Source organism: Onychomys torridus, chromosome 15 (assembly GCF_903995425.1).
Source record: "Onychomys torridus chromosome 15, mOncTor1.1, whole genome shotgun sequence".
NCBI lineage: Eukaryota > Metazoa > Chordata > Mammalia > Rodentia > Cricetidae > Onychomys > Onychomys torridus.
In genome coordinates this window covers 68,687,309-68,714,230 of record NC_050457.1, presented here as the reverse complement: position 1 = coordinate 68,714,230, position 26,922 = coordinate 68,687,309, and the positions used below count along the sequence as shown (strand labels likewise).

The 26,922-nt window shown below is 38.4% G+C and overlaps 1 protein-coding gene across 3 annotated transcripts in view; it reads right to left on the bottom strand.

The window, feature by feature from the left end:
* The window catches only part of Ctnnd2 (catenin delta 2), an 872,325-nt gene that overhangs the window by 400,327 nt on the left and 445,076 nt on the right, over positions 1-26,922 (bottom strand). For all 3 annotated transcript variants that reach the window (XM_036206872.1, XM_036206873.1, XM_036206874.1), the window contains 3 exons: positions 15,675-15,709; positions 15,016-15,132; positions 885-1,057 (listed from right to left, as the gene is read on the bottom strand). In XM_036206872.1, the coding sequence (XP_036062765.1) occupies positions 885-1,057; positions 15,016-15,132; positions 15,675-15,709 (325 nt within the window). The remainder of the gene's footprint in view (positions 1-884; positions 1,058-15,015; positions 15,133-15,674; positions 15,710-26,922) is intronic.

Below are 26,922 nucleotides of genomic sequence, written 5' to 3'. Positions count from 1 at the left end.
AACTGTAGGATATATTAATTCTGGAGGATTGATTGAATATGAATATAATAAGTAATATATAATACATCCAAATCATAAAAACAAAAATCACAAACACACACACACACACACACACACATATACACACACGTGTGTGCGTGCGAGATTTTCTTTTAGGTGGTATAAAAGTTTTCAAAGATGAATGTGTGTGTGTGTATGTATGTATGTTTGTGTGTGTGTGCCTATGCATGTATATGTGCATGTATACTCCCTCGTGCATGAGTACCCCATGTGTTAGATTTGTCTGCTTTTAACCAAGTTGTTTTAACTATAGATAATGAATTTGTGCAGTGAAATTGTAAGAATACTTACTTGCCTTAAAGAAACAATTAAGAGTATACTTCAAAATCTGACTTGACAAAGTGTAAGTATTCTTAAGCTAATCACAATTATCTATAGTCTAGTTCTATATACTTGATTAAGAGTTTACACTGCTCCTTGATAGGATTAACTTCAAAGAATAATTGTGTGACTTTTTTTAAAGGATAAAGGCTCATGTCTTTTCCACAGCTAAACTCAGAAATTCAGATTGTCTGATTTAGTGATAACACAGATAGGTGCAAGCATGGTAACTATATCCTCATTTACATATTCATGCAGCTAAATTCATACAACAGAGATACAAGATTAGCAACTCACAGACATTCCTAAAGAAAAATTTGCCCATTCTGTATTACTCTACACTCATAGTTTGACATTTCTTTAATTCATTCACAGCAAAGGACCTTTTGTAAGTTTTCTGACACATCCACAGAAACCTTCCGAATCTCACATTCCTTGTGCCCCCTGCCTCTGCATCTGCTTCCTTGGAGCATACCCCCCACAAAAGAGTAAAGGACCCTTACCTGGCTGAAGCTCTGGGCGGCAGCTCGGGCTTGTGTGCTGCGTGCTGGGAGCTGAGAAGGGGCTGTGTCACCCAGGGCCAGGGTCTGGTTGCTATGGTAGCTGGCTGGATACTGGAAAGACCCTTCAGGTTTGGAATTGAGCTGAAGTGCACTCTGGGAGAGCAGGCTGGGCTCTGCATTGAAAGTCATTTAGAGCAGTCAGTGACAGTCTTGGTGAAGCAGAAATGACATGTATTATTTATTGAGAGTAGCCTAGAATTATCACATGCACATTCCAGCCATCTATGCTTTGAATTCTGAGAACTAAAATGACCATATAATGCAGCTCCAGATGAGATTGTGTGTGTGTGTGTGTGTGTGTGTGTGTGTGTGTGTGTGTGTGTGATAAAAGTTCTCAGAGGAGTAGATTTTTCAAATGATCTCATCCTGACCTACATAGAGATATTTCTTATGAAGCAAATTAATCAAGTAGGTATTTTTAGATCAGACAATATCAGAAACATTTGAAAAAATGTAAAAAAAAAAAACCCTTCACCTTTTTGTACATTTTAATTGCATTAATATAATTATATCTCCCACTTCATGACTGGCATGCTAAAATACTCAAAACCTTCAGATCAGTGACAGATTCCATTGTATATATAATGATGTAATGCCACAGTGCCAGAGAGCAGACAGTGTTTAAAATATTAATAGCTGTTCATACAATGTAGGATTCACCCTGGTCTCATATAGTCCCTGCTGACTAGTTATCTTTGCCATCCCAGCAATGCTCAGCAGGAGAACAAAGAGAAAGATATGATGTTAAGATTGATGCTGTTAACACGGGTGCATTATAGGGAATGAGGGGAGGATGGGCAAGTCCTGGCCTTAAAATTTAATCACATTTTGCATGCACAATTTGGCTTTATTTTCTTGTATTTTATTTATATTGAATTCTTTCAAGAGTTTACACTTTTTATTTTAGGAAAAAAATTTAAAACTCAAACTTAATATTCACTTTGGGAATTTAAACCTTCACTGAGAAGTGAGCATGTGTTTTCTAGTTTCTCTTGAGTGTGTTTGAGATGGCTAGTGTAGGAACAGTGTTAGAAGGGGCAGAACTTGGCAATACCAATGTCTTCATGTTTCTTTGCAGCATGGTGGGAAGCCAGTTCTTCATTCATGCAGAGTAATAAAACATAAGGCCTATAGGACAGTCATGGAACATCCTTGATGTTCTCTTTGCTCCTTAAAATAACAATGCCATTTCCTGTAAGTGAGAGCTCACAAGGTTCGTAGTTGTCCTTAAACATGGCATTCTCTTTAAAATGAAATCCTAAATGTGACAAGGACCATTTGACAACTATAACATGCCTAGTTTCAGAAGAAGAGACAAGAGGTCTTCACTGGAAGAACAGAGATGACTTTTGGCTAAGAGCTTTAGTACTGTTGGAGGTTTTTGCTCTTTTTTGGGGGGCCTGCCACCCAGCTACCAAATAAATCACACACAGAGGTTTATTCTTAAATATGAATGCCTGGCCTTAGCTTGGCTTAGTTTCTTGCCAGCTTTTCTTAACTTGTTTCATCTACCTTTTGCCTCTGGGTTTTTCCCATTCTCCTACATCTGTAAATCTTACTCTGTGGCTGGTTGTGTAGCTGGGTGGCTGGCCCTTGATGTCCTCCTCCTTCTCTGGCTTCTCCTTTTTAATTTCCCTTCCCAGATTTCTCCTTCTATACATTCTCTCTGCCTGCCAGCCCTGCCTATCCTTTCTCCTGCCTTGCCATTCGCCGTTCAGTTCTTTATTAGACCATCAGGTGTTTTAGACAGGCACAGTAACACAGCTTCACAGAGTTAAACAGATGCAACATAAACAAAAGTAACACACCTTAAAAATAATATTCTACAACACTTTAGTCCTGGTCCTCAGCAAAGACCATAATGGAAAGTGTGAGTACGGTAGAAGAGCAATGTCTCTGATCGTCACTGACCTACTGCGAACCTGAGACTTTGCACTGTCTTAGTTTGTTATTTCATTCAGGATAGTGGATGGGCACACACAACAGCCTGTGCTGGGCACATATTCCTGCCACAGTGCACCTCAAGGGCAAGGGAGGGTATGGCAGACACAACAACAGTGTACAGAGTTGGAAATCTCAACAGAGTAAAATCAAGCACAAGCTTTAATTTCACATCATTTAACATAATCCATAAAGCAAAAAATGCCCACAAGTTCTAATTATTTGCCTTTAAAGAGAATATGTGAATTTTGCTCCAATGAACTTTTCCTAAGTAGGAAGTTAAATAATTTTTTGTCTTATGAATTCATGCCATTATTCCCAGAAATGTACAAATGCTATTCACACAGGATTTTCAAATAACAACATAGGGTTCTTTTGCAAAAAAGAATTTCAATTAAAATTATGGTTTATCTGCTACTGAGAAATTTATCATGGGGTAATCAAACCTGCTCATCTTTTATAGAATCAGTCATGTATTTGATCAATACTCAATGAAAACAAACCAAGACTCACCATCTCATTATCTCGCTAAGACATCTCAAGCCCTGAAACCAAGATGTGCTCTGACAATAATAATTGCACCAATGAGCAGTATCATAATTCCACAATACTGACATGTCACTTGCCAAGGACAAAACAGTCGGGACAATAGCCCAGACCCTGTGCACACCTTACAATGACTTTTCCCCACTGTTTATTAGGCTTCAAATCAACAAGATTTTTTTTCTTCCAGTTTTGGAAAAAATGCATACATGAGAATATGAAAATTGTTAAAAATCACACAACATCCCTAAATCACTTTATAATGGAAAACAAAATTGCATACAAATTTCCATTAGTTGATTAATGTGACTGTGCACTGATGTAGAAAAATATAAATTTGCCAAAGACTTTTAAGGAATTTAGTTTAGGGATTTAAATTATATTTCTCCTCTTTCTCTAGAACTTTTGGATTTATATGTAGGCTTGCTTGGGCTAGCAGCAAATTAAGGCAATAATATTGAGGCCATGGAGTGTATGGGGTAATGTGGAAGAATTTAGTGAGGGAAACAGAGGACATTTTTCATGGATGAAAATGTTGTCTTCTGTGCAAATGACACCAGAAGACACTCCAACTCCAAGCAGCTGAGGATGATAATTTCTGTCTTCACAGAAAACTGAAGCCATGCTCTGGATGCATGCTTCTAGAAAACTGACCTGCAAGGTCAAGACTAATCACTGTAGAGCTTGACTATCATTGGAAGAGTCCTGAACACAGGGCAGCAATCAGCTGAGAAGGACTGTTCCTTGCAGGTCAGGGAGAAGGCTGAAACCATTTCTTGATCAGTTTGTGTTTTGGCCAGTCTTTTTGTCCTTGGTCTAATCAATCCTCCTTGTTCCAGCCAGATGGAGGAGAAAAATTCCCAGGAACTGTCATGGTTGATTCAACTACTTCTACAGGATGCGGGAAGCAAGGGCCACTGAGTGTGATGGTAACACCTCAACAGGCTCTCACATATGTGAACTGATTACAAGACCACATGGCAACCTCCCAGAAATGAAACTTTAAGTTTTCATTGTTCCCAGAACATGAACCGAAAGGGACAGGCAGAACCAGAGCTGCTGCCTCAGCTTAGTGGCTGAAAATGAAGCCTGAACCTCAGTCTTCTGTTTCCACATCCAGGAAGTACTGTCCTTTAAACCCAAAACACTAAGTCTCATGCACACATCAGCACTTTAAGGATGAAACAGTCTACAAAATAGACAGTCCCTTGCAACAGCAGTCTCTACTTCTCACATTATATTATTTCCCTAGTATACTGCTACTTCTGGGTCCCACTAGGGACTGGGAGGAGTTGGTTAACAGACTCAACCTCAGTAAATACAAAGGTTGAAATGTTAATTTTCACATAGAACTTTAGACCCACTAATAGGTTATATTAATACAGACACCATGGTAAACAGATAGCTTCTCATGTAATTAACTGGGTACTCTAAGAGATTCTATGGCCATGTATGGTCGACCATGTATATATGTTTGCAAAGGTTTAAGGAGACCTTATCTGGAATTTCCAGTTCTTGTCTGATTTAGGTGAACATCTGTTGCAGCTACATTAAATCCCAATTAATCTACACAGTGTTCAAAAACACAGAAAGGCCAGAGGTCTCCTAAGTAATGTTTGCAAGTCATCATTTAAGGTACAACAATGTAAGTAAAATGATGAGGTGTGTGCTGAGAAAAAAAAAAATCAATCCAGAAGCAGAAGTCAGCAGATGTGGGGCTAGTCCTCCTACATATTTACACAGCCACAGATGTTGATGGGGTGGTAATGACAGGAGTCGCAGGTGCTCTTTACTAGGTCCCAAGAACTGTACTGAGCACTTTAGCCCTGGTAACAAGCTGAAGTTTAAAATAGTCTCAGCAAGGACTAGTCCCATCAGTCTCTCTGTTGCTGAGGAATTTTGGAGTCCCCCAGCTGAAGAGATTCACTAGGTGCTGACACTGGGCTGGGGGGAGTTGTCACACATGGCTGTCTGGCTTCAAGAGTGCTATTAACCAAGGCCTTGCACCAGTCTGTTGCTTCACATTTTAATCTCTCCAAATGTGAGTTTGAAAATTCTTGACAGAATTCAAGATTTTATGTGAATTATTTTATACCACATTATTATTATTTTTTATTAATGATCATCATCATCATTAATTATCTACTTGCCCAATCACGGAGCCACATGCTCTGCTAACAATAAAGCCCTGAGTGGGATTTGTTTTCCTGGAAGCAAGCCATAGTATTGTTTCACATATTACCTATAGCTATCTCGAAACACCCTTTATATTTTTGTTTTGTGTGTGTTGGGGGGTGGGGGGAGATCTAAAGCATTATTCAGCAAAGTGGGCTTCTGTAAAAAAAAAAATTAAAAACAAACAAAAAATTTATTGTCGCATCCAAGAGTTGGAAAGCTAAAACCTTTGTCATTAGGAGAAAGCTGCTTGTTTCCTCAACCTGAAATTTCTTTCTCTGCTAACTGTGAATGTAATTCTCAAATGTCAAATGCTTCAATATCAACTCCTCCATGCACCTGTCTCTGATAGCCAACTGCCCAGGGAAAATTAACCCTGTCCTACCATCTACCTTAATTCTCTACAGACCCAGTTCCGAGAAGTTTCAATAGTCCGACAGATGCATGTGTACTGTACCACACAATAAAATGTTTTTTGGGGAATTTGGAATGAAAGCTGAAACTATAGAAACTCAGGTGCTCCAATGGCAAAATGAGTTAGCCTGTGCTACTTTTATAAACCCGCAGGCATCTAGAGTGACAGCAGGATGAGGCTGAGTGGCAGCAGGGACTAGAGACAGGGAACTCCTTGCAGTGCAGACGAACTAATCTGTGATGATTTTGGAAATCCCAGCTGAAGCAGGGAGACAATGGGTGGAAAGGGAGACACGCATTTAAGAGACCTGCACAAAGGACTCAGCAGACAGGCAAGACATTCCCAAAAGGGTGAGTGGCAGGGAGGCGTGCGTGCAGGGCCTGGGTTTGGAGACTGCCTGGCTTACTGCTTCAGTCCTGGAGCTTGAGAAGACGGTGGGAATTCATCTACAGAGGTTAAGGACACCAGAAACTGGGCCAATGTAGTATCTTAAGTCTTTAATAATCTCCCGAGTAGTAAAAAAACATATTTCAGTCATGCATAAATAAAACTTTAGAGCAGAAGTGTGAAGTGTGGTTGTGAAAGTCACCTATAGAGGTGTGTGAAGACCCAAGAACAAGGGTATGTCTTCAAAGGGCGGTTTATAGAGTTAGTTTCAAAGAATTATTTACCATTGTCAAAATGCATTAAAAAAAAAAGAAGAAGAAAAGAAAGAAAGAGGACTGAGCAAGCCTTGAATGGGGTATGCCTCACACTCACAGCTTTAGTTAAATTTATGTTTTTCAGGAAGAACAGAAACGTGATACACTCTGGGGTTAAACTTTCTTTTTCACAAGATAATTTAAAAGCCTTATTTTTATATAGGCCATGAAAAATAATTGCACTAAATCTCACACACATCTGTAACAACAGAGAAATTGGCATTCATTTCTACATTTTTGCTACTTGGAGGAGGTTAAGAATGATTTGAAGATGAAGAACATTTTATTTGTTTTAACTGAGAGTAAACTCTTACAACAATACCAAACAGAAGAGGTGTGGCTGGGGGAGCTGGATGATTGAAAATACTAGGTAGGACTAAGTGAAGTACATGGTAGTGATTATATACAAGGGAGTTATTACAAATTACAAAATATGCCAAGTGGTGTTGGTGCATGCCTTTAATCCCAGCACTTGGGTGGCAGATCTCTGTGAGTTCGAGGCCAGCCTGGTTTACAGAGGGAGTCCCAGGACAACCAGGGCTGTTACACAGAGAAACCTTATCTCAAAAAAAACCAAAAAACAAAAGAAAACAACAACAACAACAATAATAATAAATAAAATAATTACAAAATAAAAGGGAAGACTGATAATTACTTGTAAGATTATTATGGTCATAGTAATCACACACTATTCTGCAGAATATAAACACTGACTTTGTTTAAAATGAGCCATGCATCCATTTCATCAATTACAGAGGCTTCTTCTTCATGGATTCTAAGGGAACCTGTCACTTTGTCAAGACACTTAGAAGTTGTACCTGGTGGTACTAAACTGGTTATTGTCTCCCGAACTTCTTAGTAACTTATGTATAAGTTGACATATGGAAAGTTCCAGGGTGGAGGCTCCTTAAAACTAGTAGCCCAACTCACCCACTACCTCAAAATGTAACAGAGGGCAGAATCTCCGGGGGCCTGTTACACAAGCAGGTTTAGAGCTGACGGGGCTGCTCTATGAGCAGAGAGGCATTTACATTTCATTTCTGTCTCTGCATCTAGAATATATACTACATCTTGTCAGTTGATTCCAATGTGCAAAATGGTTTATGTGAAAATTAAGATGTTAGTGGTCCTAAGAAGACCTGGATCACATACACAGACTTTAAACTGACTCAAATCCAACACATGTCATTGTCTTGTTGCTTCTGCAAGTTTGACTGATGCAGAGGCATAGACCCAAAGTTGGTAAGGGTCTCACTTAATGCAGTATCTGTTCCTTTAGATCTGTACATGAAAGAGAAGACTGAGAAAGCATATTTGCCAAAAGCACAAAAGCCAAATACGCCATTTCAGTTTGCAATGCTTTTTAAAGAATTTTACAGAGCCCGGGAGTGTAACCATTGAGCCGTGTTTTCATTTCACACTGTAGCTCCCAAGTGGTTCTTTATAAGGGTTTATCTTCTGGTTATTTATCATTAGGTATTACTATTGTGTAATAAGGATAACAATACTAAATATATTCTAATAAGTTAATAATCTAATGAAAGCAGATTCATCTCTGTGTACCAAAAATCTTGAGAAAAAAATGGAAAATTAATGGAGGCCAGTTATGAGAGAGAAAAGACTTGAAACTAAATCTGAAATGCAGCAGTCAGTACCTGGGTCGTTCTGGCTCATGATGTCTCACAACTACAGACTTGTCCCTGTTCCTGGGGTCTACATGGCTGCCTGTGAACTTGGTTCCCATTTCTTATGATCTATCTTCTTTCTCTATGTCATCTCTCAATTTTAGTAGCACTCAAACTTGTTGGCCTCACAAACCAGTTGTGCCCTTAAACATTACTTCAGAGCTCTAACAGCTTTTATTGATATGGATCAAAAGCAGCGGTATTTGGTGGAATATTTAAAACAGAAGATTAGTAAGCCAACTGTTCCTGTTGTTATAGCATGGATACCATCACATGCCCCGTGGTCTCAGGAAAATGCCTCTGAACTGTCATGTGGGAGAAAAAAAAAATCAATGAAAGGCAATTGATCTCTTAGTATTGTGAGGACCATTTGACTTTGAGAGTTCTCGGTAAGAGTCTCAACACATGCCACTTCCCTCCAAGAATTCCCAAGTACACTTTAAGAGATCTTCATGTTTGCAGCTGGGGCATCAGTACCTCTCCAAGTGAGAAGGTATGTCTCCTAAGAAATAGGGACAAATTTCACAAAGTAGCCATGTAGATCCCAAGGCTTTCTATCTTGTTGAGTCTAGACTTGGTTTCCACCATGATAGATAACAAAGAAAACACATGATCCCCTTTCCCTTAACCATGGCTTTCATGTGTTGAACTAGTTTGAGTCATATATTTCATTTTTATTACTATTATTTCTATCTTTCCTATTGGTGTTCCTTCCTGGAATTATGAAAAGTCACTCCACAAAATGCCTCCCACTTTTAATACCATGAATAACATGAATACATGGTGTTGCGTTTTACAGCATTTTAATAACTTGATGTCTCAAAGGTTCCTCATGTGACCTGAGCATTCTAATAACACAATAAAAGGGACAGACTGTAGAGCCACAGTGAATAATGCGTTTGCAGTAACCACATTGCATACATTGTACTTAGGTTCTGTCTGCTCTGAGTGGAATTCTATATATGATTGATTCTTGATTTTTTTTTTTTTTTCCGAGACAGGGTTTCTCTGTATAGCTTTGCGCCTGTCCTGGAACTCGCTTTGGAGACCAGGCTTACCTCGAATTCACAGGGATCTGCCTGCCTTTGCCTCCCGAGTGCTGGGATTAAAGGGGTGCGCCACCACCGCCCAGCTCGATTCTTGATATTTTATTACACAATGATTTGAAAGCTCAGAATTACATACATTAAAAAAAATTCATATATTAGCTCTCATGAGCTTCCCACTGAATAGTAGAATTATCCACAATATAGTAGAGCTCAAATTCATTAGTACACTAAATAAAGAAATAATCATTCTTTTAAAATACATTAGACAACTTAATTTCTGGTTAACTTATATGGCATTTTTCTCCCAAGTTGTTCTTTTATTTCTGTATTTGTCCAGCTTTAGTTTTGATTTTGACTGACAGTTTTTTTTTTTATCAGTTATTGGCTGAGATATAATCACCCTTATCTCTCATATCTGTTTGTATCTCCAAGGATGCATAAGTTAAATAAAGTTCTTGATCCATGTTCATTCAGGCCAAGCCATGCAGGACACTGAGAAGCTAATGGCTCCTACCATCTTCACTAAATTGTTCTTGTTGGTCATATGTTCTGTTTCATTTACCTAAAGCTACAATCTCTGAAGTCATCCTTCTACTGACTCAGTGACACATTTGTATGAGCAAATGGCAGAGTGGCAAAGGTTGTTCACATTTTACATACTGTTCAGGACAGTGTGCTTAAAAAAATAGAGTTGGAAAATATTTACAACTATCAGACCATAAATGAGTATAGCTGGGTAGTTACTCCTCATCATGGCATTTGGAAGACAAGATTACTATGATTTAACATTTATTTTTAATTAGTCAGAGGGTAGAAAAATAACCAAAGCTTGAAATATAACAAATCAAGGACCACATGCTCAGGTATTGAAATAGCTTTCTATTTAATATTTTTTCCAAGTTGATTTAGATTTATTTAGTGTTGTTTTAGTCCCCTCTGAGTGGAGATTAGGAGACTCAAGGGCAGGATGCCAGGTTCAATTTAGCATTAGCTAGTTCACAGCTATTCTAGCTAATGAAGCCATTGATTGAATAACCACAAGGGACTCCCCAAATCTGATGTGCTTTCGCTAATTAGACGGATGTATCCGAGAGCGCGACATATCTATGTGCTGTTTCTAGACTAAGAGCGTCCACATCAGATACTATTATACTACACAGTAGACAGCTATGCTGGTTAAACTTCTGGATCTGGCAGAAGTGGGCGGGGGGATCTAGGAAAGGAGCAAAAAGATTTGGTTTACCAGTACCACATTGTTGCTGTCTTACTCTGCTTCTACCAGTTCTAGCAAGCTCCAAAGGTGGAGGTCCAAGGGTGGTGACAGCTTCTGTCAGTTTGTTGTTAATTCCTGGGAGTTCCAGCATGTGCTGTCTGCTCCTTTAATCTTGCCTCTTTGTAAATAGCCTGTTAATTAAATTGCTTTTCCTTAAACTCCTTTGAATAGAATCTTTATCTTATCTGACCACTAATTGACAGACATACAGGGAACAAATGACATTTTAATGTTCAGATCCTTTCAATATTTGACATCAGTGATATATTGATATGCCAAATTATAGTTATGTACACAATATTTTCTTTTCTTCCCTATATGTTATACAGTGAGTTTAGTCTGAAAGTGTTTCTGAAATTGTTAAGAACAAATCCTTTGGCACAAAAGTTTGGTACTGCCTTTATCGTCTGGCACTTAAAAGCGCGCGCGCGTGTGTGTGTGTGTGTGTGTGTGTGTGTGTGTGTGTGTGTGTGTGTGTGTGTTATTTTAATGGCCTAAATTAGAAGAGCCAAATAGCAATGAACAGAAAACAAATAAGTTGTTAATATATCTTTACAGTTTAACTCTACTTAGTATTGAAAAAGTTAACTACTGTTTTGCAACAAAATGGACAAATCTCACAGTTGCAGTGCAAAGCAGAGACTCTGTGATTGTACTTGTATGGATCCCAGAAAGCAAAGGTCTGAAGAGTAGCTGCCTTGCTGGAAGGCAGTTGGCTGTGGGAGAAAATCTTAGCTATCCCTAATCAGATTACCCAGTACATTATAGTAAGTACATAATCCTTCTTAAAACACAGAGCAAGTACAAAATGTCTCTGCAGTAACTGGAGTGTGTAACTGCTCTGTAAGGCATAAAAGTAAAGAGTTGTGCCATTTGTGCATGACTTTTGAGCACACACTTCAAGAGAAGGAAAGCATTCGCTAGACATTATTTTAACATCCTTTAAATGTATGGAAGCTTCTCCACTGAGAAGGCAAGTGTGGTTACTTATTTCATGACAATAAAATAAAATAAAATATCATGCATATTTATCTTTTCAATGATTTCCTTCTGTTGATTTACTTCTGAAACACTTTTTACCATTTCCATCTTTCTTGCTGTTATTCATTTAGCTTGTTTTAACTTATTTTAATTATGTGTGTATTTGGTATGTCTCTGAGTGAGAATGTGTGTGAAGGCTCCTACGGAGTCCAGGAGACAGAATCAGACCCCCTAGCACTAGAGTTCAGGGTTGGTTGTAAGCTGCCTGACAGGGTGCTGAGAGACCACCTCAGTCCTCTGCAAAAGCTACATGTACACTAAACCACTTTACATCTTCTCCAGCTCTTGTTTGGTTCTTCTTAAGATTTCCCCAAAATAAATATAACATTCCTCTATTTTTTAATAATAAAGTTTATATTTCCACCTAATACAAGATTTGTTTTAAAATATTCTTGTTTTTTGCTGTAAACAGTGCATAACTTTCTAATCAGAGTCAAAGCTTCCCAGAAGTATATTTCCTAGTTATAATATGATTCTATGTATTAATATTTTATGTTTTTAATTTTTGTGAATTATCATTAGATAATGATATTAGATAAAGAATGTGAACTTCTTATTTGATGTCTTTGTCTCTGATCCTTCATGTCAAGATATTTTTATAATCATATGATAAAATCTGGAAATATAATCAATATGTTGATTTTAAAATATTTTCATATTCTATTTATTGATTGAAATGGAAACTTAGATAATTCAGGCTAACCTCACACTCACTCTGTAGTTTTGACTTTCTGACTCTCCTGTCTCCATACACCAAGTATTGAGATTCAGATATGCACCATCCTTGGTGGTTGAAGCATAGTCTCTCTGCATGCTACACAAACAGTCTGTCAACAGAACCGCTTCTGCAGCCCCAGTTTATCAACTGTAAGGTCTGCTTTTCTTTTACTCTGTCTTTTATTTTCATTTTGGCATTCTATCTAAGTGTGCACTGAAAAGTTAAAAAAAAAATACTTTTTACCCTTTCCCTTACATCCCTCCACCCCCTCTCATAGACCTCTCCTTGCTCTTTCAAATTCATGGCCTGTTTTTTTCATTAATTGTCATTATATGCATACATGAACTCCTATATATTCTGAAATATAACCTGCTCAGTCTGTATATTGTTACTGCATGTATGTTTTCAGGAACGATCATTTAGTATTGAATGTTCATCTTCACCCCAGACTCTGTGCTGTCCTGTTCCTTCCCTTTATAGTCTCATGTCCATCACATCTTTCGAAGGGAAAACAGCTTTGATACCCCACTGCCCTCTTAACTCACAACACTCATGGCAGTTGCTGGCCTAACTGTGTCTAGTGCTTTAATTTCTTTTTATTTCATCGATCTTGTTTCATATAAAGCTAATATAACAGTTTTATTCTGTTTACCACATGTCTGAATTACTGATGTTTTTAGGAGATAATTCAGTGTGCTTATAGAATGGTACAATGGGCTTATATCTTCTGGTTTAATCTGCTTGCCTCTTATTTTTCTCTTTCATTTATTCATCTTTTCTCTACTTTCTATTTATTAAAGGTTAACCTTTTCCCAAAACTAATAATCAAATATGCTACTACAATATATGAAAAGAGACATTTACTCTTTTGCTCTCCTCTGAGCAAGAAAACATACTGTGCTGTATGCTGCTTTTTATACTCTGTAATAAGGTGCATGTATTTCAAATATTAGTTAAACACAATTTGATACCATACCTCCATTAAAAGCAGTAGCAACTTTACAATTTAAAATGTAAGTATGCAGACCGAGTATAATGCCAATTCTGCATCTGATTTTATGAGTATAAATGGAGGAATTTTGCTTTGAACATGTTTGGGTAAGCACAATGATTATCTAAAATAATATTAGTATTAAATATACTACAGATAAATGATACTATAGGGAAATAATATATAAATTAAATTATTTTAAAAACTATGGTATCTTACTCTTACATTTTTCCTTTTATATGACAAACCTTGATATGTAGTCAACAAAATTTAATTTAATTTAAATTATTTAAAATGTTTCATTGATTTTTCTTTTAATGCTGGCATTACCAAGATAACGTGTTTTAATAGTGTGATGGTGTCATTTGTGAAATTTTGCTCAAGTAAGTCCACAGAACATTATTAAGAAAGGGTTCACTCCAATGCCTACACTTTTCATTTCTAAGCTTCTACCTTTCTAGGTGAAAAACATAACTACATACAAATAAATCTTTAAATACTATAGAAATAACATAATTTAAATATAGAAATATAAAGTTTTTGCATATTTCTTTGTCACAGTACACAGTAGTTAAAAGTGATTATATTATATGGAAAATGTATCATGTTAAATACAACTGGGGTCATGAAGATCTCTGCCAGCATGTGATCCATACATGTGATGGTTAATGTTAAGGCAGTGGTGGCATTGCTTAATCAAATACATATGAGTTCATAAACTATGTTTGTCTAGAAGTTGAAACTTCAATGAAAATCTTAGATTCTAACTGCTGACTTGGAGACTTTGTAACCTAACTGGTGAGGAGGGAATTATTGAGAGTGAAGAAAGATAGAGATATTATGAAACTTTTATTACATATGGCTCCTGGGGTGGTCTGAATGAGAAAATGTCTCCATATCTGACATTTGTTTCCCAGTTGGTGGCACTGTTTGGGGAGGCTCAGGACAGGGAGACTTCTGGAAGGAATTAAGTCACAGGGGCAGGCAGGCCTTGGGAGTGTATACCCTCTACCATTTCCAGTTTGCCCTCTGTTTCCTGGTGTGATACAAAATTGGATCAGAGAGCTACCCACTATGCATCCCTGCTGCCATGCCCTCCTCCCCATTATGGATCACCATTCCACAGCCCTAAGCCAAAATAAACTTCCATGTGTTGCCTTCGCTCATGGTGTTTTATCACAACAACAATAAGCAACTAGTATAACCTGCAATGATGTGTTTTAAAGAGCCATAGTACTCTTATTTTAGGTTAGCTCCCTTATATGGGGTTGCTGAGATTGGGGACGTAGCCCTGTTTGTAGAGAGCTTGCCTAGTATGAACTTCCTGTTTCATCCTCAGCACCTCATAAACAGGGTGTGAGACACACGCCTATAATCCCAGCATCCCAGAGATGGAGGAGTTAGGATCAGAGGTTCAAGGTCATCCTTCACTCCATACCTAGTGAGTGAGAAGACAGTCTGGGCCATAAGAGACTGTCTTAAGGAAAAGAAAGAAAGAAATGGCAAGACACAAAACCCAGGGGCTGCTGTTTGGCCTACTTTCACTCGTGGGGTAATCCTGCGGGTCAAGTATCCCTGACTCCTGCAGAGAGCGAATACAGGAGTCCACCAGCTCAAGGCCTGTTGTAAGTTCATCCTCAATGTCCTTTTGACCATCTGTAGGGAGATATAAAGCAGTAAACATGATAGGGTAATACTAAAGCTCTAAGTCAGTTTTTACACAGTGGGTTGTGAACCCTTTGGGGGATCAAAGGGCTTTTTCATGGTGGTTTCATGTCATCTGCATGTCAGGATCTTTACATTACAATTTATGACACAAGCAAAATCACAGTTATGAAGTAGCAACCAAATAGTTTTATGGTTGTGGGTCACCACAACATGAGGAACTGTATTAAAGGAATGTAGCAATAGGAAGGTTGAGAACCACTACTTTAGGCTATTATTTAACAATCAAATACTACATCTATCAGACCACACCTTTGCAAGCCTTGACATCAAGCAGAGAAGTTAAAGTTAATCAGTTGTGTGTATTCTTGGAGGAGATTCAGTTATCAGAAAATTAAGAGAAGTTAGGCCCTTCACTCCAAATCAGGAGCTATCGTAACTTCTTTCTTTTTTTTTTTTCCAATTCACTTTTAGAAACCTAAAGATCATAAGAAAATTAGTAAGTAAGATCCACCAAGTGGCCCATACTTTACCTTGTGTCTGCCAGTGAAACTGCTCCCCTGCTGAACTGCAAGAGAAAGAACACATAGCTGTAATGAACTTATTAACAAAGAAAGGATTCTAAACACAAAATACATCCGGACCTCACAGTAAGCTGGCTGCCTGGAACTCGCTTGAAGTCTTCACAAAAAAAAGGGTCCCATTGAGATAGAATCTTAATTTTAATGCATTTGATGTATGTCCTTTTTTGATTCACAGGTAAGACCATGCTATTAATGGATATTATTCAGTAATTTTTATAAAGATAGCTGTTTTTTAACCCACAAATACAATCCATTAAGCAAATAGCTTATGGATAATTAAGGTTTACTCAATTTTAGTTATTTTAAAATACAAGCCCAATTAGACACTGTAGTGCAGCCTAGTAAAGAAATACATATCCCTTTTTATTAAAAACAAGATAAAATAACCTTTTGCCTTTACTTTAACATTTCCTATGGATCCTTTCCTTCCAGTTGATTGTTGTGGCTTAAACAATGTGACTTAAAAATAATAATGTATTACCCTCAACTAAACATAGATTTTGGACATTCTCTCCTAAACAAATATCTTATAAAAATGATCCATCTAGGAGTTGTTCATCTATCTATCTATCTATCTATCTATCTATCTATCTATCTATCTATCTATCTATCTATCTATCTATCTATCTATCTATCTATCTATGATATGTCAGTGACATTTCACAGTAGGCCTGCATAGATGATTGACTTATTTTGCATAATTTATTAACTGTAAAATAGATAAAAAACATTTGAAATTTCTAGTTGTGAACAACTTCCATTGAACATTCTTCTAATGGTGCCACCGTTTTCTGTCAATAACTGACAAGAAATGGAGCCATCAGTGACAGGTACCATTTTGACAATGGTTTTCTACACGTATTTCACCAGATCTTTGCCTTGATCAAGCAGCTTCTATGAATGGCTCATCAGTCTCTTAACAGTGAGTGGATTTTAGACCCTTAATTTGTACCTTAGAGGCAGCTTCTGAATACGTTTATGTGGGAAAGGGGAATTCTGGTATAAATCAGCACTCAGAAAAGCCATGATTGATGTAAATGAGAACAAGAATGGTCCCTTTAGAAACGAATGACTATTACAGGGTGTCTTGTTCCTGAGCCAACTCATATTAGCAAAATGGAAAAGATTTTTACAATGCTAAGAGCTAAAGACAGATCTGACACATGAAAAGGTAACTACAAATTCATTTCCATGAAGCTCTTACATGCATTAAAGATATATAGCATTATATAAAAGCTATTTCTAACTGCAAAGTTCAACCCTTACCATAGGAATGTAATACACAACTCAGTATTTTTAAAATGACAAGGAAGGCAGTTTCCCTTAGTAGGTATCACAGAATATAAGGCTGTCCCATATTAAAATTCAAGAATCACCATGATACATCTTAATCATAGCCATCACAGCTATCCTATTCCTTTAAGAATACTATTTATTAAGCATTTGCTGTCATGATCCTAATATTACACATCAATATCATTGGACATTTTCAGAAACTGCACTATATCTTGGGCATATTGATTCTGAGTAACTCTAAGTACATATTATTTGTGTCGTAATCAGCTGCAGCCCTTCTTAAATGTATAGGTGAAGTTCCACCAGAAATCTAAAAGCTCAGAAAATATGTAGGCTTGGCTGAGTGTCTGCTGTAAACAATAGGATCCTACGTCCTCATGTGCTCTGAATGTTAGAATCATTAGGTAAGACATTCACTGTCTTACTGCTGACCCGAGCTTTGTTATTCTGCATCTTAAGCTGGACAAACTTTCAAGGTGGCATGACATTCTAAGTGTGTATACCATCAATTTATATAGGAATAGAAAATAGTTTCATATTGTAGTGGCTTTCCCCCAAAATAAACTCTAGATCAAAATCTTGAAACTTATGCATCAGTTATTTGTAAAGAGGGTTTTGTGGATGTCACATCAGTTGCCATCTTCAGTCAGTTCCTCTAGAGGAGGGCTTCAAGAGGAATATCCTTATAAGAGATTGGAGACAATCCACACAGACATGGGGATGGTCAGGGGAAGACGGGAGTGAAGACTGGGGTGATGTGGACAGTCAGTGGAAGCCACACAATCAGGAAGAGCTCTGTGGGGAGGAATTTCCTCTTCCATTTTGTAAGGAACTATCACCCAGCTGACACAGTGTCCTCAAACTTCTGGCCTCTAAAACTGTGTTGTTTTAAGCTAGCAGATGTGGTAATTGTCATGGCAGCCTTAGATAACTCTAATATTAATTTTTTCCTCTGACACAATGAAACAATTGCTAGTATCTTCATACTACATCAGGCTGAAAGCAATCCAGGTATCTGGTACTAAGACCTAGTATACAGCAGGTCCTTTTCTCAACACACACCAACTTGCTGTGGGGTGTTCTATATGTCAAATGTGTTGCTATGATTGGTTAGTAAATAAAACACTGATTGGCCAGTAGCCAGGCAGGAAGTATAGGTGGGACAAACAGAGAAGAGACTTCAGGGAAATGGGAGGCTGAGGGAGAGACCTGCCAGCTGCCACCATGACAAGCGAGATGTAAGGTACTGGTAAGCCAGAAGCCACGTGGCAACTTATAGATTAATAGAAATGTGGTAATTTAAGATAGAAGAAGTAGATAACAAGAAGCCTGCCACAGCCATACAGTTTATAAGTAATATAAGCGTCTGTGTGATTATTTTATATGTGGGTTGTGGGACTGAGTGGGCTTGTCAGGAGATGGATAGAAAAACTCCAGCTACGTCAACTTTTTTCTTCTTTTTAATAGCAGAATACAGTGATGTTAAGGAATGTGACCATATAGCTACTAAGAGTCTCATCAAGGCTTTGAACTAACTTGTACAACACCACACACCATAATACAAACCCCTCATCCACAATTCAAAGTCACTCACTGGGGTGTGAAGGATGGATACATCTTAAGCTTCCTTGTGCCTAAAGCAGTGCAAGTAAGTGAACGACCCCTTGGGGTCATCAGTGTCCTGTTCTCTCCCTGTGGGACACTGAGATCACACTGCCCAGACCCATTATATGTAGACAGGGTTACACAAAGCCCCAAGGGAAGAAGAGGAGGGCATCATTTCCTGCCCAAATACAGAGGGTAGGCATGAGTTCTCAGAACTTTCTATCAGCTAACACCTGTGTTTGGATGGGTCTGTAAGAAAGGACACTTCTGTCAGCATACACAGAACACAGGTGAGAAATGAGGTGTTGTGGTGTAGAAACTCTGAAGTTGAAGGTTGGTTCTGTAGAATTCATATCACACTAACCAGCAGAGAAATGTGCCTTTGTTGGTGTTCACAGGCAGATTTTCCTTCTTTACCTCCTCCTCTTAGGGGAAGGAGCTGGAGGGAAGTGGCCCAAGGCAATTCCTGCACAGAGAAGGGGGGTGTCCCTGTTTCTTCTCATTCTGGGGGTTTGTCTGTTCCTCTACAATAACAGGTAAATCACCATATAACATCATATTACTACATAGTTATTCTTTGGTTCATCTCTTTCTAAAGTGCTTTGGTTTTATGATGCCACAGAAATGAGAAGGAATATTTTATTATTATTATTATTACAATTGAAAAAATCACTATTGATGGTAATATAGAAATGTCCTCTCAGAAAAAAGTCTTATTCCTTTGGGGCAGACAGAAAGCATTAATCATTTCAGTGGTTTCTTTGACTTCTTTCCCACAGTTAAAATGCATTAGTAGTAAGACTGATCACAGAGTGCAGACATCCCCAGAGGAGCCTGGTTTGGATTTTGTTTCCTTAAGTGCATACTTTCCTTCCTCTGCTCCAGGATTCTATGTAATTGCATGTTTTATGTGCTTGATTCCTTCCTTTAAGAAGGGATATAAGGTGGATACATCTTAAAAAAACAAAACCCAAGAAAACGAAAAGCCTAACTATTCTCTAAATGATCAAGGACCCGGCCCGTGTCTCAGATATTCCCATATCCAGGATTAAGCATTACCTGCAGTAAACATTCTCAATTATATAAGGAAGTTTAGTACAATGGAAAAAATCCATTTATAGAAAGATGTAAATCATTTTCCCCTTCACATCATATGTGAGGAAAGTGACAAACATTTCTGTAAAATATTAAAGTAGAGGCTGTTTGAACATTTCTAGTTAGCAACTAATAACTTCCATGTTCTGCAGTATGAAAGATGTGTGTGGTGAGACTAATTTAGACTGAAGAATCACCCTGAGCCCCCCTGCAAATGGTTTCTACCACTACCTTTTCTGATGACCATCTCACCCACCTATGGGCCATTTCTAATAAAGAATATATATGAAAGCTCAGAGGTTTCCTTAACGTTTTCACAGAGCAAACCATTACCACTGATACTTTCTCTCTGATGGACCTGCTCAAATATATTTTCTTTTGTGACTTTCAGAGGCCTGAAGCATCCGTCTCCACCCTGAACCATGTAGGGCATTATTGCTCCCAAATTCTTTCAAAATGAAATAAAGGTACAGAACTGCAAGGCTTTTGTTAAGTTTGCTTTGGAGCTGAGCATAGCACCTAAAACATAGGCGAGGGAAAGCTATTGTAAAATAAATTGCTTGCAAACCAAGGTTTGATTCTACCCTACAGGGGCAAAGATGCTCATAGTGATGGCATCTGTATGTCTTGACCCTGGCTACAACATAAAATAGCTTTCAGTAGTTAATTTTGCATCCAATACCTCACACTAGTAGGCAGTGATTGCAAAATAAAATGACCTTAGTCTAAAGTCTTAGATACTGTGGGAATGATATGTGTATGGTAAAAATGACAAGAAATTGGTCTGTTTGATATGTGGTACTTTGCTACAGGCCACTGTTGCCTTTTGCTGTGTGTTCTGTTTCCTAGTCTGCTGTGGTGAATATCTCTTTTTTCCCTTCGGTTACTGCCTGTGGCTTCTGTCCCCAAAACAGCCCTAGCTGAACACCACAGCGAAAGCATTCTACATGGAAATGACATGTTGATTTTTTCCCTTATATCACAAATCGTTCTGCCTTGATTATTACAAAATATACTTTTATAGCTACTATTAGCATTTTCATAGGACTACAAAGGTCTCTGTTAGGAACATCAAGCTAAACCAGGATGTCACATGTGCAGTAGTGGGTTGGGTAGTCTTCCCTGACTCTGTAGAGCGGGAGCCCAGGTCTGACAGATTCAGTTTACAATACAGTAGGCAAGACTTGAACTTGGAAGGAGAAATTGTGAGGATTCCATCAGTTATTTTATTTCAGGTGTTTAAATGTGTGCTGATGAGGGAAGTATGTAAGGGCTTAAAATTGCTTATATAGTTGGCTATGACTATAATCATTTATTATAAATTACTGATGTCAATGTCAATAATTATAAGTTGATTGATTATGGCTTAGTCTACTTTTTTTCTTTGTGGTACATGGAAGTTGCCTGTGAGAAGGTCTGAATGGAGAAATGGGAACAGCCAGTACAAGAAAAGGCCATGCACAGTGATCTCTACACCCTTACTGTTGGTCACAATAGGTCCTGAGAAGATGCTGCAACAAAAATTACACATCTTCTTGTGAGTACCCTTTTGTGGCTTTGAGGAGACAGAAGGGAGACATCATCAGATCCCCCTGACTTTCACTATTGTTTGCCACTTGAATGTTCTCAAAGGCTCATGTGTTAAAGGCATGGTCCCAGCGGGGACATCATGGAAGGACTGTGGCATTCTTTAGAGATGGGTGTTTTTCTTTTTTAGTCACTGAAGATGATCCCAAACAGGGATTGTAGGGCTCTGGTCTCTTCCTCTCTTTATTTTTATTAGTGGGGTAAGGAGTTTGCCTAGCCATATGTTCTCACTGCAATGTGCCCTGTGATAAATTCAACCAATCACTGACAGAAACCTGCAAAATTGGGTGCCCCACAACCATTTTAATCTCTATACATTAGTTATCTTGGGTATTTTGTTCCAGTGCTAGAAAGTAGATTTACATAAGTGCCAATGGTGTAGGGTTGTCTACAGTCAAGTTTGCAGACCTGGGCGGCAGAGTCAAGAGTTCTGTTCGAGGAGTTTGTGTGCAAGTCCATGGGGCCGTCAGTATGTTAGCTGTCTAACTGGCACAGTTTCCTCATTTGAAAGACAGGGGTATCTTTCTCATAGGGACTTATGAAAATGAAGACTGTAAAGAACTGAAACCCACAGAACAGTAATGGGAACACAGAATTTGATATGAACAGACTTCCAAGGAACAAATGCCTAGGAAAGAACAGCCAATTCACAAAACAAAATGAGCTTCCATGGGACAGTCATAGAATTCAACTTGTCTTTGCTGGGGGACAGATAAATATTACCACACAAATATATCACAGGTTATACAGAATTTATGCTATCCTTCACTAAAACTGAAATAGGGACTAAAACAGGGGGTATGATTTTAAAGGGAAGGTGGTTTGCTTTCAAACTGTAAGTTTCTCCAATCAGCACCATACAGGCCATCTTGCCTGGCATCTGCCATCACTTTTCCTACAGTGAAAACCAGAACCATTTTCTGTTTTCAAAACTATGTGAGAAAATATACAGGACTCAAATTGCTATTATGAATTTCCTTTAGGTTTGAAGGAGAAAAAAATCAACATTCCTAAGCTAATTTTGTTAGCACCGATGACTGACAAAATATGCAAGCAGCTGATACAGCAAAGCACACATGCTCCCCCAAGGTAGCATGGGTACAAGTGGATCCTGTGTGTATCACAAAGGGCCACAACACTCTCACACATGGGAGCGAGTCAGCGAGAGTGAAGCAAGACAGAAAAACCATGTTTTCTGTTTGGGTTTAATTCCTTTGACAGAAATATTCCAGTTTGTCATAAGCACAAAGAATTAGCCCGAGGTCCCATCGTCCAAACTGTGCTAGCCAAGCTCTTACCATGGGAAGGGAAGGAATTCAAGTTTCTCTTCTTGAAATTAATTTTATAGTTTCAGAGTTGATTGTAGCTATACTATAAGAGGCATATTATGTATAATATCCAATAATGAAAGCAGCAACAAATGGTGTATTATAAAGTCTGAGTTTCTCATGCTGTATCTCCTTCCAAAGATTCCCGAGAACCTTCTCATGCATGGGCTGGAAATTTAAATGATTTTACTAGTACACAAGAAATTTATTGTAGTTGCAGAAATATAGCTAACCACATTAGAAAGTAAACTATCATAATATCCCTGCCAGGGAGCATTCCACAAATTTCAGTGTACTAAATTGTAATTTTTGGTCACTAGGATTATTATTGTAAAGTGCCCTCCCATCTGTGTAGTTTGTGTGTTAATACTACTGCATTGTACATTGCTACATGGATCAGTTAACTTTGGCATTCTTTGTAACTCACAGTTAGAGGTTGATTAATTTGAACACTTTATTTTCTGATCCTTGGAGTCCAGAGCTCTCTGATCTGGAAGCTGGCTGCTCATGACTATATTTTAGAGTAGGGAGTGCAAAAGAGTAATCATTATTTGCTGACAGACGTGATGCTCCCAGAAAGACCTTCCAAGTGTCGATCCTCTAAGTCATCTTCGCTATAAAAATACCTCAAGTCCTGAGCAAAAGGATTATTCAACTCCTGTTTTATTGTTTCCTGTGATTGCGTGTATAAGTCCAGATTCAGAAGCATGTATGTGCCTGTGCATATGAAAGTATGAAGGAGTGTGTGTGTGTGTGTGTGTGTGTGTGTGTGTGTGTGTGTGTAGGATTCACTTTGCTATTCCTGTAAGGCACATAAATCTCCCAGCTTTTTGTTCATCCATTCTTCCTTCATAAATGTGTGTGTGTGTGTGTGTATTTGTTAGTATACATGAAGTTTATCCCTCTTAGATCTTCAGTGGAAATGTGTGCAAACAACAGTCTTTTCTTTCTCAGGAAAGAGAAAAATTTGAATAACAATATATGATTTGTGAAAATAAGATTTCTCTTTGGCTTTTTATAGATCAGAAACCACATGGCATCCATGAACAACAGTAGGTGTGACATTCTCAGTCTTCACTTTCTGAAAGGTAGTAGCAGCTTTTGACCATGAAAGTCACTGGAAATCATCCAAAGGTTTAGTGAAAAATTCAATAGTATTACAAATGATGTACAAATACTCATAACTACTAATGTCTAGAATATTAGCAAAAATAACTCAACAACTGAGTAGTGAAGGGTACCAATATGTCATACAATGGAAATGTCTTCAGCAAATGAAAGAATGGCTTTTGATACACAATAGGTAATGATTCTCAAAAGACTAAACTGCCTTATAGAAGAAGTAATAGTCTGGCAATACAAAAGTAGAGGATTGGAGGATAGATTAATGATAGCCAAGGATAGGTACAGGGGACAGTGCAGAGTGAGTGAGCCTTTGACAGACTTTGGTAGTGGTATATTCTCATAGAACTAAGAACACATACAAATCTCTCTCTCTCTCTCTCTCTCTCTCTCTCTCTCTCTCTCTCTCACACACACACACACACACACACACACACACACACACACACACATACGGGGTGGGGAGAGGTGGAGAATTACATTAAAATAGAAAAGTGTGGATTATACCAATGCCTTGCATGTTAAATTATAGAGAGAACCAGGCAAAGTTACAAGCGACCTTTCTGTGTAAATTATCTTGTATTTTCATATGCCTGTAACTATTCACAAATAAAAACGGAAATAAAATTGGAATGCGGTTTGACAATGCTTCATTTTCTCTGAGTCAGAACTGGTTCTGGGTGAAGAAGACAAGATCTTCTCAGGACTATGACCTATCAAGGAGTTAAGTCATCTCTCAGACTCTTCTCTTGTCAGCCAACACTCAAGATAAAATGATGACCTGGTTGGGGGGAGGGGAGAGGGAAGTCAGAGTAGCCACAGCTGGACTTCATCTTGGACTTTTTTTGACTTCTGGGTAAGTGAACACTGAACCTGTGCATGTCAATGCACAAGCAGGACAAAAGCAGGAGGCATCTTTCTAGAAGATTTTTGCATAATATATCCTATATATGGACTGGGCTTTGTTGAATTTGTCATCATGATGTGTGGCTGCTAGATGGCAACTGAATGGCATGAAGTTCTGGGGGCAGAGTTCTAGCACAACTGCACACCTCTTTTAGGTTTGCCTGCACCTTACTGCATCTGTAATCGACTCTGCGCAGCATCACTGTAACTGATGTGCTGAAGCAGAATCCAGTCAAGCAACCTTAGCTCACAATCGGTTAGAGTCTGTCCACCAATGCAAGAGCAAAACCCAGCTCTTCTGAGGAGCCCTGGAAGGTTTGAGGAGACACCCCTGACCTGCCTGGAGGACCTCACTTCAGCTGTGTGTTTTTGGTATGGATGCGTCAGGCTCTGCAACTTTGAGACTTTTATCACTTAACAAAGCATGGTAAGATAATCTGGGTTTGTCTTTGCTGAACCATGAGTTCCTGGAAGATAGAGACTAAGTAATATCCATTTTGTAGCCCATGGCAGGAGGCTTGGGGACTGACATCCATGAGTCATGTGTTCATGGGTGGGAGTCATCACAGTGAAGACAGTGCGTAGCCTTCTCTTTATTTTTGTTTTTGAATAAGTCCATCTTATTTGGGTATTTACTGGGACAGAAACGGCATGGACACAGCATTATATGTGTTGTAAAGCATGGATAGAATAAATAAGTCACCTATTGAGTGGAAGTTGTGAATGACACAACCTTGTTTAAAATAAAAACATTCACCAATCAGACATGCCTTGCTCTGCCCCTCCCCAATTATCCTAAGTGGCCAATACTTTAGAACAATAACACTAACTATATTTAACAGTGCACCAACAGAATCATTTATGATAACAATGAAATTTTAATTTATATTTAACCCATGTAACTTTACAGTCTTTTTTGGTTCCTTAACTATTTATTATTTGAGAATTCCATATATGCATATACTATGTTTTGATTAAAACTACTCATTCCTGCCTTTGTGTGCACGGGTGTAGGTTATCTACTGGAGCAGGGGTAGCTGCTAAAGGCCCACATCTCTGAAGAAAAATGATGATCCCTCTTCTAGCAGCCACTGATTACCAATGTCTCCCCAGCTGGGGGTGGAACTTTGTTATACTCTCTCCAAAGCATACTTGGAATTTTGTGTGCCTTGATCTTGCAAAAGTCTTGCTCATGCAATCACAGCTGCTGTGAGTTCACACTATTTATCCCACACTTCCTTTCCTCAAGGCTCAGAGATCATCACAGAGGGAAGAGGTGGCAGAGCAGAGGAGAAGCAGAAGAAAGACTGGAAAAGCCAGAGCCATTGGTGACGACAGCCATTTTTTCTTAAAGTCTGTATACTCTTTCCAGAAAGAGAAAGTGAAATTATTTCTCCATGTCCCGACCAAGGGTTCTATGTACATATGCAATATGAACACACTTTCCAAATACCATTGAATTTTGTCTTTCATTATTGGATGTCTTTTGTTTTCAGTTACATTGCCGCCTAATGTATAAACTTGAGCAAACTAATTTTCCTGGCTCTAATTAAGCCCATTGCAATATTTCACTCATTCAAGCTTCCTGTTAAATGAAACATTATTTTCACATATCAGTGTTCTGTGATGTGTTTCTAGTGGCTCCTAATTGGGGACAATTATAAGAAGATAAATTTAAAGTCCACAGTGGTAGTTGTCATTACCATATCCCTGCCCTGCTCCTGGGGACTTCCTGTTTGTTTAAGACAACAGGGAACTCAGGATCAGAGCTAGGCTTGATGAAGCAGCACAGGAAACACACAGCCAGGGAGGACATCCTTCATTTTAATTTGTTGGTTTAATTCGGCTTGAGAGGAAATCACAGAATCCTCCTCACCTGGTGTGCTTAATGGCTATAATGAAATGAGTGGGTGGTGCTGACTTAGTTCTTACCAGACTCATTGAGTCTTACAGCCCTGGACAAACTGTTGGAATGAGCCATTTGCTCAGAAAAGGAACCACATATGCATGTATACAAATGTTATAACAAAACCTGGTATTTTGTGCAGTAATTATAAGCAACTTAATTGAAAAAGGGATTAAAAAGGGAACTCAGGTGAGGTGACTGATATTTTTTGCACAGGTGAGGTGAGGGAAAGGTCCCTGGGGGCCAGGGTAAGGTTGAAACAGATGGTTGTCAACCAAGGAGAAAATCCTGCCTCCCCCCAGGGCCCAGGTTTCCTTCTGTAGGCAGGAAGAAATAACAAGGAAATCAAATG